The 20,626-nt window shown below is 36.3% G+C and overlaps 3 protein-coding genes across 3 annotated transcripts; all 3 read right to left on the bottom strand.

Moving 5' to 3' along the window:
* Positions 1 to 8,781: 8,781 nt before the first annotated feature.
* Positions 8,782 to 11,843, bottom strand: LOC131639729 (selT-like protein). The gene is made up of 4 exons (XM_058910195.1): positions 11,549 to 11,843; positions 11,375 to 11,451; positions 9,866 to 10,184; positions 8,782 to 9,111 (listed from the first exon to the last, which is right to left on the bottom strand). The coding sequence occupies exons 1-4, from the start codon at positions 11,726 to 11,728 to the stop codon at positions 8,995 to 8,997; spliced, it is 693 nt and encodes a 230-aa protein (XP_058766178.1). The 5' UTR covers positions 11,729 to 11,843; the 3' UTR covers positions 8,782 to 8,994.
* A 2,042-nt stretch (positions 11,844 to 13,885) lies between these two features.
* LOC131639721 (jacalin-related lectin 3-like) lies at positions 13,886 to 16,603 on the bottom strand. The gene is made up of 6 exons (XM_058910188.1): positions 16,373 to 16,603; positions 15,768 to 16,238; positions 15,422 to 15,649; positions 14,961 to 15,329; positions 14,633 to 14,854; positions 13,886 to 14,533 (listed from the first exon to the last, which is right to left on the bottom strand). The coding sequence occupies exons 1-6, from the start codon at positions 16,601 to 16,603 to the stop codon at positions 14,240 to 14,242; spliced, it is 1,815 nt and encodes a 604-aa protein (XP_058766171.1). The 3' UTR covers positions 13,886 to 14,239.
* Positions 16,452 to 20,314, bottom strand: LOC131639720 (pentatricopeptide repeat-containing protein At1g19720-like). Its single transcript, XM_058910187.1, has 2 exons — positions 17,522 to 20,314; positions 16,452 to 16,585 (listed from the first exon to the last, which is right to left on the bottom strand). Exon 1 carries the CDS (start codon positions 20,226 to 20,228, stop codon positions 17,577 to 17,579), a length of 2,652 nt encoding a protein of 883 aa, XP_058766170.1. The 5' UTR covers positions 20,229 to 20,314; the 3' UTR covers positions 16,452 to 16,585; positions 17,522 to 17,576.
* Positions 20,315 to 20,626: the final 312 nt, after the last annotated feature.

Here is a 20,626-nt window from a genome sequence, read left to right as displayed (position 1 = left end):
ATTAACGGTGTCTAAACTTTTGAAGAAAAGCCACTAAGGGCGAAAGATATTTTTAAGAAAAAAGGTTTTGAAAAGGTTTGCAAACATAAGAATATTTTGGAAAAAGGGAGAAGATTTTGAAAATTTAAGAATGGGAGGAGATGAAGAGGCTAACCTAGTGCATAAAATAAAAGCTAAGGAAAGAAGCGGTCTAACCAAATAAGAAGCCAACACTCGACATTAAGAGTCAAGGTAGTTTTCCCATCCTTTGGATTTATCAATACCAACACATTAACACTTGGGGATCCAGATGAACTTATTGTCTTAGCACCACTTTGCATTAAGCACATTAAGAATTCTGACGAAAATCGGGCAGAGTAACGGCTGTTTTTGGGTAAAATCCTTATTGCAATGCCTTGGAATTAACCATCAAGGGCTTTCAAGGAAATACCTGCACACATAAACAGACAACAATCCAATGCCAGACAGACAGAATAACAGCAGAGTAATAATAGAATGGGTCCAGAGGCACTAGATCCATAAGTCCGAATCTCCAATATGCTAGGGATAGTAACCGATAGTCCAAAGAGAGCCTTATGTATTTTTTAGAATTTTTGGTTGTTTATTAGTATTTTAGCAAGAAAAGTAAAGTATGGTCCAAGTGGACAAAAGAAAAATAACGGAAGCATAAACATATGTCCAAGTGGACAAAGGGAAAATGGCGGAAAGTAAATATGATGAAATGATAAAGTAAAGCGATAAAGCGAGAAATATAAAAAGCGGTAATATAAAGAGCGGTAATATAAAGAGCGGTATAGTAAAAGTGCGGAAATTAAAGTTAGTTGTTAAATGTTAAAGATAACCATCTTGAAACTTGTCAAGTATGTTATCAAAGTTAGTAGGGAGATCTATGGTGAGTGAATGATGTACTCGGATTTAAAGTCAATGGGGCTTATCAGAAGCTTGATAAAATCATAGCGACTACACGATAAAAACCTCCACAAGTCTTAAATCAACCGCATACAATTCTCTTCCATATTTGATCTTTTATCGAGTCGGGACAAATGTAGGAGAAATCTCCATGTATCAAGATTATCAATCAAAAGAAATAAGAAGGAGAAGAAGAAATGATCTAGCCTTTATCAAGAATCCATAGAATTCTCAAGATATTAAGACTTTCATCGATCAAGAGGAAATAAGATGAAAAAAGGATAAGAATAGAAACAAATTGATCTAGTCTTTATCAAGAATCCATAGAATTCTCAAGATATTAAGACTTTCATCGATCAAAAGAAAACAAGATGAAAAAGGTAAGAATAGAAACAAATTGATCTAGTCTTTATCAAGAATTCATAGAATTCTCAAGATGTCAAGACTTTCATCGATCAAAAGAAAGATAAGATGAAAATAAGAATGAAAACATAAAAGATAATCAACTCACACTATCATTAATATCATTCATCTAATATTATGGATTAGGTCATTTCAAACCTATCAACATCCTAGATCCAATGATATTAAGGAAGTGGAGGAAGTAGGAAACCAAAACAAGCATAAAAGAGGCAAAAAACCACATTCTGCCAGCAGGAAATCGATTTCATGCAGGGGGAAATCGATTTCCATAGTGCAGTTTTCAAAAAAAACAGGTTACGTTCAGCAGGAAATCGATTTCATCCTTAAGGAAATCGATTTCCTCAGTGCAAAATCCAGCAAAAACAGCATTTAGAGGCATAAAACTTGACTTGAACAATCATACAAACACCTTATGATCACACATCAATTGGAGCACGAATTTTCCATCAAATCACCAACAAATAGCACCAATATAGCATCAAAGATGCATTGAACACAAATCACAAAGGATCTACATCATGATACACAAAAGGATGAAGAAAATTTACCAAATCTTGAACAAAACTTGGATCTACTTCAAGAATCAACAACACAAATCTTGATCTCTCAACAATTGAAGAAAAAAGAGTGAAATGGATGGTGGCTTAGCTCAAAGTTTGTGAGGTTCAAGATGTAACTCACAAACTTTATGAAAGAAAAAGAGCTTTGGTGAATTTGGTAGGGATGAGGAGAGAAATTGCAAGGGATTTGTTGGCTCTCAAAGCTTGAGAAATGAGAGAGGCAAGGCCTCTATTTATAGAATTGGAGCAAGAGTAGTGGCAATTTGGTCATTTTGTGTTTGGTAATTAGCTTGTGTTTAATTGATGATTAAAGTGGTGTTTAAATGGTAAGAAATGGTAAAATGAAGTTTAAGTGGGTTTAATGAAGGGATTAATTTTGATGAGGTGGAAAATTGGTAAAATGATCAAATAAAAAGGTGCCAAAATGATGTCAAGCTTCCCTCCTTATATTTTTTTGAATTTCGCCTTAAGGAAATCGATTTCCCCAGGGGTGAAATCGATTTCACTCTGTTCCAGAAGAGAAATTGGCGCAAAATACACTAGGGAAATCGATTTACCTAGGAGGGAAATCGATTTCATGCTGTCCAGAATGTGATTTTGGTGAAGATTGCTGCAGGGAAATCGATTTACCCAGTAGGGAAATCGATTTCATCAGTCAGAAAAGTGAAAAATGCCTTGTTTATTGCATGTCTTGGCTTGGTACCTACAAAACAAAAGCCTACAAAGAAACAAAGCAATATTTTTGGTATTTGGGTTAGTATAATAAGCATACAAGATAAACAATCATTGGTGCTTAATGGTCCCTCTTATTGATGAGGTGAGTACAACACCATAAACAAAACTTCCAAGTGAAGCTCTTGATTAGTGATTGAAATATGAATGATATAGGATCTTAGGGTCAAAAATTGGGGTATGACACTCTTCACTGATCCAACACACCCTTATGGATACAGTATCATCAATGCACATGAATGAATGCAACATATACAACATACTTATACCATCGTCAAGTCTAATGAGTAACATCGTCAAATACTCAATTCATCATCATCATCAACATCATCATCATCAAAGTATGTTTATATACATTAGCATCATTCAAATACAGTCAATCATCATCATCATCATTAAATAACATACATGTGTCCACATTAATCATCATCATTAACAAGAAGAACACACGTGTATCCACATCATTCCAACACAACTCAATCAACATCATATAATTCTCAACAAATCATCACATCATAATGTTTTTCAAAAAACCATCTTATATTGTCACATTTCATCATATATGTCAACAATACACCATCCAATTAAACAAGTCGTCACATGATTAATATTTCAACATAGCATGTATTCAACATATTTCATCACATATATGTACAATACACCATTCACCAAGAAATAAAATCATATTTAAAAATAATTGGATTCACACCTCCTTTCATCATTTAAAACACGTAGGCTATCTCATAAGATTCATCGTGCTCGAAACGACACTAAAAACGGACATACGGTTCGAAAGTTACACATCATTTAACTTTTCCAAGAAAACAACTAACGCTACAGCACGCGGCGCAACCAAGGTTTGCGGCGCGACCTGAACCACAAAAACACGTTCGCGGCGCCAACCTATGCACGCGGCGCGGAACGAGAAAAAGTTACGCCTTCGCGGCGCCAACACGAGGACGCGGCGCGAACTGGCGATTTCGCAGACTTTCGAGTCTGCGTCAGATCCTGCGATTTGACTCAATCTGAGTCCAAAACTGACTCTAAACGTCATATACCGGCAGTTAATCATCAATTGCATCATTAATCATCATCACACATCAAAACAACACATAATCAACCAATAATCCATGCAATTTTTATCAATTCATAACCTCCCTAAACCTAACATATGATCCAATTGACTCAACAACATCCCTAATCAATATTATTATCTAAGAACACGATAATAGATGATAACCAGAGAGTCCCCCCTTACCTTAGCCAAGAGTGCTTAATCTTTGGTCTCTCCCTCTTTAGTTCTTCGGTTCTTCGTGTTCCCCAAAACCTCTGTTCTGTTTTCCACGCTTCTCTTTTCTTTTTCCCAATTTTCCTTATTTCCTTTATTTTATGAAAACATAAAATAATTAGTAATGGGCTTACTCACTTAGCACCCCCATACTACTAATCTCACCATCCAGCCCAATGGCCCTTAATCCATAATTCTTCAATAATTCAACAAAATATCAAATAATTCTAAATAATGATTTAATTTCCGATTAAATTAAAATTAGAAAATATGGGGTGTTACAAAGGTCTTCGACAATATGAGTTTGAATCTCATACTTATCTTTCTAATTTTCGAATTCATGCTCCAACGTTTCGTACCTTTGCAGCAAAGCGTCATAATCCTTCTGGGGACAAACCCTCTGAGCATTAAGAGCCATAGCCAGAGCAGCCACCCTCGTCATCCCCTCGACATCCTCGGCCAAGTCATTTCCCTGGGACACCCTGTCCCGCTTGATGATATGTTTCACCTCGTCTCGCTCGAGCAAGAGATTCTTCCTCGAGAAAAGTCCCCGATGCAAGGTGCTAGGGGCAACACTATGTCATCATCGGTAGGGTTGTCATTGATGAGAGGACGAACCTTAGGGACCCCCTCAGTCCTTTGTTTCTTCTCGACCGGAGAACCCCCCGACGTCGTCCCAGCCGAGGAAGGAGAACTACCACTGACAGCGACCGCAGCAGCCGCTTTGATCTCCTCGACCCGCGTCCTCTTCCCGGCCCCTTTGGCGGCCGCTTTGTTTTCCTCCCTCATCTTCACGACCTTGTCGTGTAAATCAGCCTTTTATCCTGCAAAACAAAAGAAGTTAGCAACGAAGAAGTACAATTCAAGAAAATAGAATAATTTCCTCACCAAGTAAAATCATTGCATCCCCATAACCCTCACATTCGAGGATAGCCTTGGTGTTGATGTATCGGGGCACGAGCATAGGACCCCCATCCTCTTCGATCAAAGGATCCCCGTTGGGCAACGTGCACACAGCCGACCGTAACCCATCTATATAGGTGACGAGTATTTGATACCTCATTGTATCTCGCTCGTTTAGGTCCTCGTCCCTGAAAATGTAGGCATCGGTCCCCTTCTCGAAATGGTCGTATTGCCATTCCAATGGGAACCGGGCAGAAGGACCCACCTTTTCACCCCATCCCGGTAATATTCGAGGACCTCAAACAAATGATTCTCGGCCTCAGGAGTGAAAGGTTTGACCATAAAGTATCGGCCCTTGAAATGCTTGATAGAATCCTGATATATGGCGAACAACTTCTTCGGCTGCTTAAAAGATACCCAACTCCATCTACCATCTGGGTCGCGCAACCTCTGAAGATGAAACACTTTGAAAAAGAGGGGTAGAGTCGCGTCGACCTTCAAGAAGCCGAACACGATTTCAAAGGCCCTTAGAAAAGCAAAAGTGTTGGGATGAAGCTGGGACGGACACAACCGCAGCCACCTGAAAACACTCCGCTGCAAATGCGTAAAGGGAAGCCTCAGCCCGACCTCCTTGAAGACGAACTCATACATAGCAAATCGAGGACCGGGGAAAGCCGAGCAAATCCTCTGGTGAGACTTCGGCGTGAAAGCACCCCAGGAAGGTTCCATATCCGGCCCAAGGTCTTCGAGAACGTTAAAAGCTTCCTTGGGATGCGCCGTAAAACGCGAGGAGATTGTTCTTGGAGCAACAACCACCCAATCCTCGAGCTTCCTCAGGGAAACCTCAACAAATGGAACTTCTTCATCCTGCAAACGGCCAATTGCCTCGTCCTCGTCAGATATGTCGAAGACAACATCATCTCGGGTTTCGTCGGCCATTTACCTGAAAAGCAGAGGAAACAGTGAATTCGACTTGTCAAATCCACCCTTCCACCACAAGTCAAGTGAAAGGGCGTGAGAACAGGTGAAGAAGGACCCCCACCTACGACCAATATCTCCGAGACACTCTCCCGGGTTTACCGAGTCTGGCCGGCTGAAGTCCGACAACGATGTTGGCCCTCAAAGACCGACTAAGTAAAATCAAACTACCCTAGGAAAACGCGCTCGCACAATTTAGTGATCGCTCTCAACAGTGGCCGGCGAACACATTCAACTCCCCGCCAAACTCATACCCTGTTCGGCTCACGCAACTGTTTTCACTCGTCAGGCTTAAACTCTCCCCGCCAAACTCATACCCTGTTTGGCTCACGCAACTGTTTTCACTCGTCAGACTTAAACTCCCCTCGACAAACACATACAAAATACACTCCTTTTCCTAACCCGCTCGGCGCACTCATAGCTAGATCTCCTAAATCTTAAGTAAACACAAAGGAGAAGATGAGGAAACTTACTTGAGAAAGCAGAGGAAAGAAACACGCGACGGAGAGCAAAATCCTTGAGCGAGTCTTGGGAGAGTTTCAAATGCTAAGTGATAAATGAATGGCCTCCTCACTCTTTATATAGAGGTAGGAGGCCAAAGGGTGCCATGATTGCCTAGGGAGCCTAGGAGGCGCAATCATTGCCTACCCATAGAGGCGGCTCTCAGCATAGGGAAACGCAAGAGACACCATAAAGTGCAGTGGGAAGTCCAACAAGGCGCAATTAATGCATGAATTAAAAGGCGGCTGAATAATGATGACGTTCCAAACAGGCACCATCTGTCAACCAAGGCTCAATCGAACGGGCCGAAATGTTTCAATTCAAGACCAACAGTAACTCCGTCCACCTCCTCGGACGAACTGTACACCGCCGAACCAACCGTCTCCTCGACGCGTACGTCTCTCTCCAATAACTCGGCTCCCCGTGAGCCGAGGAACCAGATGACAAGAAGACCTTAGTTCACCACGAACATGTTTGGACGTATGCTCGGCCAGACCTTGGCGAAAGTCGTCACTTCCCCTGAACCAACGACTTGGGGGGCTCCTGTTATGGACTGGGCCGAGCAGGCCCAGCTCCCCTTGTCAGCCGAGCAGGCCCAATCCATTTGGGCCTATCTTGCCGTTACGAATTGGTCAAGCTCAAAGACCACGTGCGTAACGCTTCAGCGAAGGATCCGGTCAATCACCTCCGAATCCTACACCATGCTCACCCAGAACGTGAGTCACCTGCTGACTCAGCCCTAGCAGAGGTTGTTCTGGCAGTCTCATAGCACGTGGGCCTCCAATTGGATTTGGCCCAATTAGGAGACCTTGGCCCAGCGCTGGGGGCTATAAATACCCTCTTTCACTAGAGGGTCAGGTATTCACTTTCTACTTCTTAAACCCTCATTCTCTCTGATAGCTTCTGACTTTAGCATCGGAGAACCTTGCAGGTACCCCTCCTTTTTTGCTCATCAAGCCAAATCCAGCCGCCTTGACGATCCACTCTGATCAGGTAAGATCAAAAACTAACCGTTTTTTTATATATAAATATAATCTTATTTCATCCTTTCGATATTATATTTCTTTTCATTTATTTTATCTATCGTCGTGCTTATCTCTTCATCCCAGCGTCGTTCTATTCAACCATCCAAGTCATCGCGTCTATTTTGTTCCTCTTTCTCTCCATTAACAAATTCATTTAAGGTAATTTTCAACTAAATCTTTTTATTTTTGATATTACATTCAGAGTGAGACAAATACTTAAACACCTCAATAAACTTTATTGAAGTGACATATTTACAAACAAATTTTAGATTAATTGCAGTTCTAGTATATTATATTTATACTATCCTGATCTCAGAAAAATATGACAAAAAATCTTGATTAATGTTTGAATATTAGGTAGATTATTGAACTTGGTATACTTATGTTTCTCTAATAAATTGATTATGGGTCATGCTAACGAGTGGCCCAGGGGGCACTGGTTAAGGATTTTAAATATAGAAAGTATTATTTAATTGAATCAATAATTTAAAGTTCCAATGCATTGAATACAAGTATTTTCAAGAAAAACATGCCTTTTATTTTGTAGAAAAGTCAATTACTTTAATTTTCTTTACATTTGATACAAATATTTAATAAACAACATATACCATTTTAAACTCTGAACCAATGTTCCGGGACACTCGTTAGCTTTGCCCATTGATTATTGGTCTTTTACTGACAACAAATTGTTGCTTATCTATTCATGTATGATGTTTTTTTGACAATAATAATATGATCCAAAATATTAACATATCCCTTGTAAATATAATTTATTTGTGTACAATATTATCTTTTTAAAATTTTAAATTAGCACTCATTTACATAAACCACTCTTTTGTTTTTTTTTTCTTTTCTAATTTTAACTCATATTTTGTTATTTATTTGTTAATTGAAAGTTCATTTTAATTTTCCTAATGTTATATGTATTGTTAAAAAAATGTTATATTATGTATTGTTAAAATAATATTTTTCGTCAGCCTCTTTGATAATAATTGAAATTTTTATAAATTATGTAGTAAATTTAAACATAAAAAAATTAATAAAAGTTTAACGGACCGGCTCGTCAACTCGTTAGTAAACAAAATAAACTTAACTTTTAAGCTCAGACGCATAACTTGATCTGTCCCACCCCAATTTTAAATGGACTTAAATGAATCGGGCTTAAACGGAGCAGGCAGGCCACCCACTTTATAACCTCTATAAAATGTCAGAGATATTACAGTAATTAATGTCAAATCTGTCCATAATTATATCCATAAATTGACATTATAGTCTAGATTGAATTTTAATGATTATGAGATAGTATGATATGATATTCATAAATATATTTTTAGCAATTATTTTAACTTTTTAATCTAAATTGTCCTTCCTACTATTATTCAACTTATTATGTAGTAGATGTAGGTGGCCATCTAATTGAGCCGACGATAGCGCAATATCATAATGTAGCAAAAAAGTAAAATGATAGTGTAAGGCTCTAAGCTATATATATGATAAAATCTAATTTAACCAAGTTTGTCTTAAGTTACTTTCAATACAGAGTCCTTTTGCAGCATTACATTCCTATGATATTTGTGTATCAGCCTCTTCTTCACAATGCAAATGGTAGGTACATTTACATGATCTTTCCCTGTTTAAATTAGATGTCTTCGTGAGGGGAAATTAGACTAATGAGCTAAAGACCCAATTCCGAAGCACTGCTGAACTGTTTAGAATTTGCCATCCTTTTGGTGATCAGGTCCTTCAACTCTATCTCTCCAGGAAACCTTCCTTCCTTCAGTTTAGAGAACACCTGCAATGACACGAGTTTGAAGAGGTTAATTACATCTTAATATCTTCCATCTAATCTAACTATTATATCTTAAGTAATATTAGAGCCAGCAGGACACGACGGTAGGCCAGAGGAGAACCAGAATTTACTTCATATAACATGTTTTGAAACAGAAAAGAGGTCAAATTTATTCATGATTAACTTGTCATAGGCCTGTTTCTTAGGATTTTAAAAATAAACCATAGTAATGATAGAGTAACAAAGAAAACCTAATAACCAAAATAATGTCACCAAACCAAATGACTTACTGAAAAAAAGACATTTGTTGGGAAATAGCTTTTCCTCAACTCCCTGGTAAAAGCATGTTCGAATAATTGCAATCTGAAAGTAGATGTTCTAAACTACAAGTACATAGGTTTTATATAATAAATCAAGAGGACTACCACTATTAGTTGGCATAAAACTAGGTAACAAAACTGTTTCTCATTTTTCAACTAGTATGGACAAGATCAATGATGGTTGCTAACATCTTATATGATAGTATTTAATACTGTTGGGTGAATATTAACCGGAAAATGAACTAAAATGGTTAAATTGTTGATAAAACGAGGCGCATGCAGGGAATCATTCAATCATGATTGATTATGTATGCTTGCCAAAGAGTCACAAAACATATCGAAATTTGAATTCACCGGAGAGAGATCAGAAGCTCAACTCATAAAGAAATATTTACTATAGTATATAAGAAAGTAAAAGATAGAAGAAGAGCACCAACCAGATTTCCGTTGAAGTAAACTTCAAATGCACCAGAGCTTTGCAAGAATGACTGCAAGGCATTCCCAAGAAGCCAAGTACTAGCAATGGTTCCAAACCTATTAGCACGCAAGTTAAAATACCAAGGAGGAGGTGCAACAAAACCCAACATTGGAAAAATCTGTTCGCCTGCAACTACAACACCTACAACCCCAATTTGAACCACTGGAACCACTTTGCTTAGAAGACGTTTTGGAAGTGGTGGAGGATAATTTGCAAGAATAACCTCAACTCCAGGAAAGGCAATCTCCAACATATTCTTTAGTGTCACCGCTGTTCCCCTACATAAACCAAAAACATCCTTTAACACCACTTACCCATCCTAAACAATAACCATGCACAGACACATAAGCAATGCACCACCAACTACAAGAAATATGAAACAACAAGCAGAGCAATGATTTCAAAGAAGTAGAATAATGAATTAAGGGCCTGTTTGGATTGGCTAATTGGAGCTTATCCACTTCCCTATGTTTTGTGACATTGTTTGGGAGACTTGCACTTCATCAAAACAGCTTATGACAATTTTTATATATTTTTTGAATTTATTTATATAAATTCTTGATAGCTAGTAAAAATAACTCATAAAATATTTAAAACCAATTTAAATGTATTTTATCTTTTGTTACAAAAACAGCTTATGTGAGCTTATTCATAAGTGCTTATTTTGATAAACACTTGTGCTATAAGCAGTAAATAAGCTGTTTATCCAAACAGACCCTAATTACTGGTCAAAACTGCAAGAGAAACTAGTCTCTAATTACTTAAGGAAAACCACCATGAATTTCATGATAGTAACTTGGAAATATTTCATAATTAACAAAACCTGAATTTGTTTTCAATTTATAGTTTCTTTTTGTCTCTTATTTAGATTACATTTTAAGTATTTCTATAGAACACTCTTCAGTCCTAGTCAATGTGATATAGATTTGAAAAGTAAATTAAAACTCAGGCTTTTCTGAAAAATTTCAAATCACAGATTGAAAACAGATCAAACCTGAAAAATAGATTCTGAATCATAGATTGACCTTATCAATCAGTTTCGTAAAGATGAATTAACCTCAATATAAAAACGTATTAAGTAATACACTCAACTCTTGAGAGGCGATAACTAAGGGTCTGTTTGGATGGGCTTATTTGAGGTTATCTATTGCCATAAATTTTGTGATACTATTTGAGAGAATTAATCCAAACAACTTCGGACCTTTTTCATTAACTTTTTTTTTTATAAATTCTTCAAGATAGATAATTAAAACAACCTATGACATATAAAAACAATTTAAATTTATTTTATTTTGTTATAAAAATAGCTTATGTGTAAGCGCTTATTTAATAAGCACTTGTGTTATGATCTGCAAATAAGCTGTATATCCAAACAGGCCCTAACTCTAATAAACTTATATAAATCTAGGGTTAACAACAATAGTGATGATGATGATGATGATGATGAATTATATGAGATAGTAAGTACTTGTAGGAGCAAGAAGAGCAGAAATTGATGTTGACAGTGTTGCCGTAACCTACATCTCCAATATTTGAGGTGAGTTTCTGAAATAAAAACGAAGCGAATGATTATTATAGATATGATGATACATAACGGTGAAAAAATGGATGAAGTAAATTGGTAGATGGAATTGAAATTTACCTCGGAGTGGGAGGGGAACGGTGTGGCTACGGGGTCAACAACTGGTCGTGGTTGTTGATGGTGGTTGTGGTGGTGGTGAGATGGTTTGGGCGGCGGAGGAGATGATGTGAAAAGGGAAAAGAGGTCGGAAAAGAGAAGGAAGAGAGGTAAACCAACCAAGAGAAGCTGGGCACGATCCATGGCTGTTGTGGCTCGCTCAGGTCAGGCGATGCTGCTTCGTCAGTTTGGATCTTAATTGGAGTAATCAGTTTTCGTGCGTGGGGCAACGGCGTTCTAGTACATTGGACTAATTAAAAACTCAAAGTATCTTTTTAGTTTTTTTGGTATCAAAATATCTTGTTATAAAACGGTAAGCTTTCAAAAAAATAATTAAGGTAAATTCTTTTGTACCCATGAGTTTATGTTGGGTACCGGTACCTTTAGTATAAATTGTATTTTAGTTTTAATTTTTTTAAAATAAAATAAAATATAAAAGTGATGTGACATTGAATTGCACTATTTGATTGGTCGAGAGTACCGGTACCCAACTAAATTCAAGGGTACCGTAGTGTAAAAAAGTTTTACACTGTCAACCAATCACGACCATGAATCAGGACAAGTCAGACTGTAATTTTAAAAAAACTCATATGACATGGCAAAACGATTTGTTTCTATTGAATGATAGTGTAAAACTTTTTTACACCGTCAGTGCACTATCTTTAACCTCAATTTATAATCTTTTTTTATATACTATTCTATAAAAAGTTAGCTTTTAGATTTATATATATTTTTTAAATTTTCAACAACCTACAAAATTTGGATACTTTTGCACACTTAAAAAATTGTTCTTAAAAAATATTTTAAAACAAAATAAATTATTAAAAAAAATTGTTTCTAAATAGTGTCTTAAATTCACTAATCTAGACTTATAAAATAAAAATGTTAGGATTAAGAAAATATTTTCCCACTATGAATTCAAATATGAAAAAGTAAAAAAAAAAAAAAAAAGAGAATTTCTTACTCCATCTCAAGGATCTCTCATGCAAATGCAAAATGAAAAAATTGTGGTCCTGCTACTCTTTAAAAAAAAGAAATTAGTTTTTTTCGTAGATGAATCGAAAATTTTAAAACATAGTTAAACTTAAAAATTTTTCAATTAATTGGAAAAATCTCAAATTAATTAAGTTCATGAATTCTTATGTAACTACATCTACAGAAGAGGATTGAAAATATAGTGTTCTATAGATGGACCTACCTAACATTCTGTTATATTTTCAAATTAACAACATTTCGATCCTAAACTCCAATTTTTTTAACAAAAATAAAACATCAAATTATAGTAAATCAAAGTAATTGAAAAACTTTCGATGCACTATTTTGATTTACTATAATTTGATGTTCCATTTTTGTTATAAAAATTGATTTTTAAAGTGAAATGTAATTAATCTTTAATATATTAAAACAAAATACAAGTTTCCCTCCTAATCCTTAGTAAATTTCTCTCCTAATTTCTTCCTAATCAGTCATGTGCATCGCACAGGTAAAAGTACTAGTTTAAAATATAACAGAATATTTCGTAGGTACATCTAAGAAACACTCTTATTTTCAAACCCTTTCGCAGATGTAGTTACAGAAATTTTCGTGAACATGTGATTTTTCCAATTAATTAGGAAAATTTCAAGTTCACTATGTTTTAGCTTCCGTAGATGTATTTACGGAAAAAAATAATTTTTTTATAAAAAAAAAAATGTTTCCAGGAATACATCTATAGAAACAAGAGGCATAAATGAAATTTCGCTAGGTGACTATGACATTCATGGGGCGGATTGAGAAATTCTCAAGTTAAATAGAAAATTTGATATAAAAAATAAAAAATAAAAAGTAGAGGATTTAATAATAAGAGTCTTCTAAAATTTTTTAGATACTTTGTATAAGAAGTTGAATTGTCTTAAATAATGAAATATTTATAAGAGATTTTATTTAACCGTAAATTAATAAATGAATATGTGCATAGAGAACTATTTTTTCTTATTGTTTAATCGTGAACAAGTGTTAATAGTTGAATATGTGCGATGACTATTTTTTCTCATTATTATTATGAAAAAATGTGAGACGCATTGTAGATCATCTTGCCGCTCGTTAGGGGTATGTAAAATATCCGATTGTGAGACTATTATTTTTACTTTGAATCATGATAAAAAAAAATTTTACTAACTATTTATGTGATTGGAATTTCATCTTTAAAGATTAATAAATAACATGTTACGGATTCGAACCCGCATCCCTATAGTCGGATGTCTTTGTACTTAAAGAGTGGACAACAAATGTAAAATCTTGTTAAACTTGTAAGTTGAGTGATTATTGAAGAAATGAACTACATCCATAATATCTAGGAGGTGTTATTTACAGAAGAATATACCACTGTATTGGTACAACTGCATAAAATAGAAATCTCAGGTCAAACCTTGAGGTATAAGAAATACCACACAAATTACATTATTCAGGATCATAAAGCAACCTACTAAGATTATCAGAAAACCACACCAAACAATTATTCATAGTATACAAGTAATCATGCTCTCATCTGATTACATTCTCCTTGTATACTCATATTTTCCTTCACATATTATTATCAAACTAAATTCGAAACTCCTTGCAACACTTCTCCAATTGCCAAACCAATGTTTTGTTCAAGCATCATAGATTAAAAACTCAAAACATCTTGAAGAGGGAAGACCTTGAAGTTTTCTGACTTCCAAGCCAGTGTTGCATATGGACTCCAATAGCATCCAAGTACACGCTATTCCTCCCATGGAAACCCACCACCTTGCCCTCTGTAGTGGTTGAGGTGAAGAATTTCCCTACTTCCTCGCCATATGGACCATACTGACCGCGACTGGTGTGGAATGTCAGCGACTTTATGATTGCATGATTCTCATCTCTTCCGATTGATCCATAATAGCCAGATATACAAGTCAGTACCTCGTGTGGATACTCCAGTTGTATCTAACATCACAATAATCATAATCAATAATCAATAAATAATGAACCAGCTGGAGGGAAGCAGTGGAAGTGCTTAAAGGAAGTGGAAACTGAGAATCATACCCAATGCATGGTGTCTCCTCCATTACCACCATGTTTTGTAGACCACACAGATTGCCTGTTTCGATCATACTCAATTTGAATCGAGCAGATTCCTTCTGATACTTTTGTCAAATAAATTTGCTTAATTGCAGAAAAGACTCCATCATCCCAAGGTCTGCCTCCATCCCCACCCCAAGGGCCTGCTCCACATGAAGCTGGTTCTTTGATCAAACCACAAGAAACCTGGGAAAGAGAGGACCAAAATGAATATTACAACTTACACATAAAGATAACAGAATTCTTGAATGTCTTCAATATCTTCTAAAAGTTTATTATAAGAAAGTAATACCTCTTCAGCTGCTGCGGGCTTTGTAAGTACCAGTTTGTTATGCCAATTAGCACTGCCTATCTCACCAATATTTGTCTCTCTAGGGGTGATTTCCTTTGGATGAGTTGCAGCTGGTACTACTACTTTCCCTTCTACCACATGTACACCAAAAGCATCAAGGAACAGACCTTTTCTCCCATGAATGCCAACGATTTTACCTTCTTTCGCCTTTGTGGTGAAATAAGTTCCTTGTTCTTCCCCAAATGGTCCATACTTCTTTTTTGTGGTGTGAAAAGTAAGTGATCTTACAACAGCCGGCCCCATGTACATCAAGGGTCCATAGTAGCCAGATATATGTGTCAAGACTTCATACGGGAAATCAAATACTATCTGCAAAATAATGCATAAAAATGTTAAAAATTCAATGTGGTTTTCTAGATTATTAAGTAGAATAAAAATTTGGTTGAATGCTCTTTGTATACCTTATCACTTTTATATCCTCCTGCTCCCCCTTGTTTGCATCCCCATATGGCATCCCCATCACGATCATACAAAACTCTAATCCATACAATTCCAACATTGCGCGACAAATTGATTTGCCGGATTCCTTTATAGGTTCCATCATCAAATACAGATCCACCAATGCCACCCCAAGGACCATATGTACATACACCATCAACCTTTGCTGCTGACTTTTCTGAATGTGTTATCTGCAACATAAATAGATTTTAAGATTCATTTTATGCTAAAGCCAAAATTTGATATTTTAACTAAAAATTAATGAGTTCAAAGCCAGAGAACCTCCTTACAGATTGCAGGCTATCTTACCTTTTCTTTGTGTTCAATGTTGTTGGTTTCTTTGACGGTAGAAATCTTCCCTGATACCTTGTTTGGTATAGGCTTACCGAAATCATCTTTCAGATCTTTCTGTCTTACAGCAACAACAATATCATAGTTCTGGTTCACAGTTCCTTGTATCAAAGAATAACCAAAACTCTCATTAGTGTTAGTCATGTGGCCTGAATGAGCCAAAATTTTGGATGGATTTGGTTGCTTTAAGGACTTCATATAGACTCCAATGGCATCTAGGTACCAACCACACTTGCCATGGAACCCAACAATTTTGGCCCCAGTTGTTGGTACTGAAAAATATGTCCCTTGCTCGACACCAAATGGTCCATAAGTTTTCTTGTTACTCTCAAAACTCAGTGACCGAACTAAGATGTTCCCCCATTGATTTAAGCTACCATGGTATCCATGAATTGAAGTTAAGAACTCATCTGGATAGTCAAGTTTCACCTAGAACACAGTCAAAAGTGGTTAGCTAATATATCTATGCACATGTTTAACTGAAATGGACGTCACAGATTATTTGGTGCTAACATTGAAAATTTATATCACAAGATCAGCTTAGTACATGATGAAACCTTTACCTTGTCAGTTTTATTTCCTCCGCTTCCACCATGTTTCTCTGACCAAATAGAGCTTCCTTTCTTATCATATTCAATCTGGACGGAGTCAATTCCTGCCCCGTGAATTATCACCAATTGCCTTACACCTGAGTATATCCCGTCATCCCAACGGGACCCTCCATTGCCTCCCCATGGCCCGACAGAGGCAGGTTTCTTTATGGAATCCTCAGAATTCTGCATGCAAAACATCATGCAAAAGTGTTAAAAAGTAGGCGAAAAGACATAAAGTTGTTGAACATAAACTGTAACGTGATGCATGCATGCAATGAGTTCTACGCAAATTAACATGAGATATTGTAAGAGTGAACTACCATTCTCTGCTTGTAGAAAGAGAATGATAGACCTTAGACAGAAAACTGCAGCCGGGAGTGTTAATATCGATGTAGCTAGGAGAAGGCATAAGAGGAATTTATAGAAGCAGAGGGTTGGTTTTCAGCATGGGATTTGTATAAAAAAAATATTATAGTTGAATAATTATCAGAAGAAGCTAATTCTAATTCCACAATGGAGGGAAAGAAATGAAAGTCAGGGGAATTAGATTCCAAACAGAAAACAGTCCTTTGCATTTATTAAGAAAGCTTCATGCACTTTTCAGTGCCATGGAGCTAATATTTTCTTCCCATACCTTATTCCCTCATTCTCAGAAGAATAAAAGAAATGGAGAAAAGAAACAAAATATTATCTTATGCTATATTCCATTTTTGGAATTTAGTCAGGAGCACTCACTCTGTGGCTTCTGCATGCACTCGCCACCTGGTGCAGCTTCTCTTTCTGGATGCTTATTCGCGAGACAGTTTTGATTCTACCAATATTTTATAGCTCCACTAGATTTCTCATCATTAATCTATATAAGCATCTTTGAAATGATTATGATGATTGATTTCATTAATTTTTTGAATATCTTTTTTCGTTGGAAATTACTATCAGGACATACATTCATATGTTTCATATGGAATCACAAAATGCTTGAATAATAACCAAATTAAGTTCTATACACTTTAACCTGATACATAACGTGAAAAGGGGAAGTCAATAATTTCAGTTGCGTGAAAGGTTAATCTTATAAACATCAATTCATCAGAAATTTATGTATGTCATGAACAACTATACCTTCAGACAGATTTAGATATTTCTGATATCATTGATTCTCACACATAATTTTGCACTACCAATAGTCCCTACAAGAACAATGGCCACCTTTAAAATGATGTAAGCACTTTGAATCACTTAAATATATTTCACACTTATATGCCAATGATATGTATTTGGCTGTGTCGTGACAATCTCTACACATTTTCAAATTTTTTACTATCCGTAAAATTTGAGGAGTGCTGTGAAAATCTATCAGAGCAAAAGCAATTGCAAGTTTTTCACTATGCACACCACTAGTATTTTCCTTCTCCTCTTCCTCAATGCAAAGTTCACTGTCAAAAACATGTCTCTGTCTCTTGACATTTACTGCTACCCGTTTTAGCCAAGAACATAGCTTATCCGAAGACGGGTGTGATTGATCACCAACTACAAAAGTATGAACTGTATTATTCCTTTCAATCCAGCATTGACCAACAGGTTTACTAACAGCCTTTTCTTCCTCCAGCTGAAACTTCCCACATAAGGAATATGCCTGTGAAAGTAAATATCGAGTTGTATTATTTCCAGGTCCCAACTCAAGCAGACGTTTTCCTGCAAGGACTGCCATTACGAAATTTTTATGAATTCTGCAGGCGGTCAGCAAGGCATCCCATACAGAGGAATTAGGTTCAACGGGCATGTTTTGAATAAACTTCAGTGCTTCAGCAAGCTTACCGGAACGACCGAGCAAATAGACCATAGCAGAATAATGTTCCAAACCTGGTCTTATCAAGTATTCTCTAGTGATACAAGAGAAAACAATCTTCCCCTCATCCACCATTCCAGCATGACCGTAAGCTAAGAGAATACTTGCAAAAGTACCTCTATTTGGTTGAAGTCCTTGCTTCCTCATTTGATAAAAAAGATCAAGTGCAGACTTTGAACAACCATGTAAAACATAACCGGAAAGCATAGAATTCCAACTGACAACATCTTTCCATGATAACCTATAAAAAATGTTTCTTGAGTACACTAAATTTCCTGACTTGGCATAACAATAAATTAATGAATTTGATACATGAAGTTCAGACACTAAATTTCTACGCACAGCAAAACAATGGGTTTCTTTCACTTTCTTGTTGGCCACTAAATTATCAATAGCAGGAAGGATACTTAGTATTGTGACTGAGTTGGGAGCTATCTGACAAAACTGCATGTTCCGGAATATCTGCAATGCCTTGTCCTTTTGTCCACTTTGTATGAAACCAGTTATCAATGAATTCCATGAAGCTACATTTCTCTTAACTTTCCCATCTTTCTCAATGCTTTTAAAAATACCCAACGCCTGATCCTCAGCGCCACTATGCATATATCCTGTGATCATTATATTCCATGTAACAACGTTGGGCGGTGACTTAGACTCCTGCATTTTCGTAAATAACTCATGAGCTTTGCCACAGAAACCAGCTTGGAAATATGCTCCAATAATTGAGTTCCAAGAATACACATCTCTCTCTAACATCATATCAAAAATGTGTTGAGCATCTTCAAGATTGCCACACTTGGAATACATTTCAATTAGTGAATTACCAATTAATACATTGCAAACCCAATTCATCTTAACAGCAATAGAATGTATTTCTAATCCCATACTCAACGATTTTAAGGATGCACATGCTGATGCTGCACTTGCAATTGTAATGCTGTTGGGCTCAACACCTGCTAAAAACATTTCTCTCAACAAATCTAAAGCATGACTTATCGTACCCTTTTGAGTAAAGCCAGAAATCATAGAAGTCCAAGTATATACATCTGGAGCAATGCCAAAACATTCCATCTTTCTCATTAAACGAATTGCAAGATCACAATACCCTAACTGATTATAGCATGCAATCAAAATGTTCCAAGTTACCAAGCTAGGATCAATTCCTTCTTTTTGCATTGCGTCAAAATACTTCCGCGCTTCTTCAATCTCACCATTCTGGCAAAAACCAGATATCATGGCATTCCACGCAATACTATCCCTTTCATCCATACACTCAAAAATCCTCTTTGCGCAATCCATCTCCCCACACTTGGCATACACAGCAATAATAGAATTACGCACATGATTGGAATACGGCATTCCAAGCCGAATTACCAAGGAATGAATCAACCTCCCAGTCTCCAAATCCCTACACTTCCCACACGCTTGCAAAACCTTCGGAAGCAAAAACTCATCCGGCAAAACCCCATCCTCCATCATTTCATGAAAGAGCTCCACAGTCTCCACCCATCTCTTGTTTCTTAAACAAGCACCAATCATAGCAGACCAAGTAAACAAATTCCTCACACGCATTTCATCAAACACTTGGCGAGCCTTATCTAAACGCCCGCATTTAGCATACATACTCACCAACTTGGTCTCCACAAAAGGGTTCACTTTTTCCACCAACCCAATTCTAGCATGCAATTCATTACCCATCAAAATACTGTCTTTGTCAATGCATGACTGTAACAAGTTCATATAGGTAATGGGTCTAACCTTAGACCCTTGTTCAGCTATGGAATCAAGAAGAGTCACAGCTTCACTCAGGGAGCCACTATTGCATAGTTTGTTCAATTGGGCATCCATTGATTTTGGGTTTGAAGTTTTGGTCACATTTTTGGAATTTGCATGTACCCTTGTTGAAACAAAGTAATCAAATTGAGTGGCATTGTAAGAGGGGAATGTTAAAGGAGGTGTGAAAATATGAATCTTTTCCATTTGTTTGAAGTTTGTTGGTTTTGGAGAGAAGTTTAGAGATGAGGATTGTGCTGATAAAGGGGTGGTTGATAGAATGAAGATCAAACTCTGACACTTGGTTTGTTTCACTTTCTTTTATGTGTGTTTTTTTTTATGTTTTTTATTAAAATGTAATTTGGATAATTCATAATAGTAACTACTATGTTTATTGAAATTAAAATACTTGTGAATTTTCATAAGTTATTGCTGGTATCTTTTTTTAAAATATTTCATTTTTATATAATTTTAAATAAATCCATCCTAAATTAAAACATTTAAAATATTTGATTTTTATATAATTTTAAATAAATCCACCCTAAATTAAAACATTTAAAATATTTGATTTTTATATAATTTTAAATAAATCCACCCTAAATTAA

Source organism: Vicia villosa, unplaced genomic scaffold (genome assembly GCF_029867415.1).
Source record: "Vicia villosa cultivar HV-30 ecotype Madison, WI unplaced genomic scaffold, Vvil1.0 ctg.002746F_1_1, whole genome shotgun sequence".
Classification (NCBI taxonomy): domain Eukaryota; kingdom Viridiplantae; phylum Streptophyta; class Magnoliopsida; order Fabales; family Fabaceae; genus Vicia; species Vicia villosa.
The sequence above is the reverse complement of the archived record's forward strand: the minus strand, read 5'-3'. Positions and strand labels throughout refer to the sequence as shown.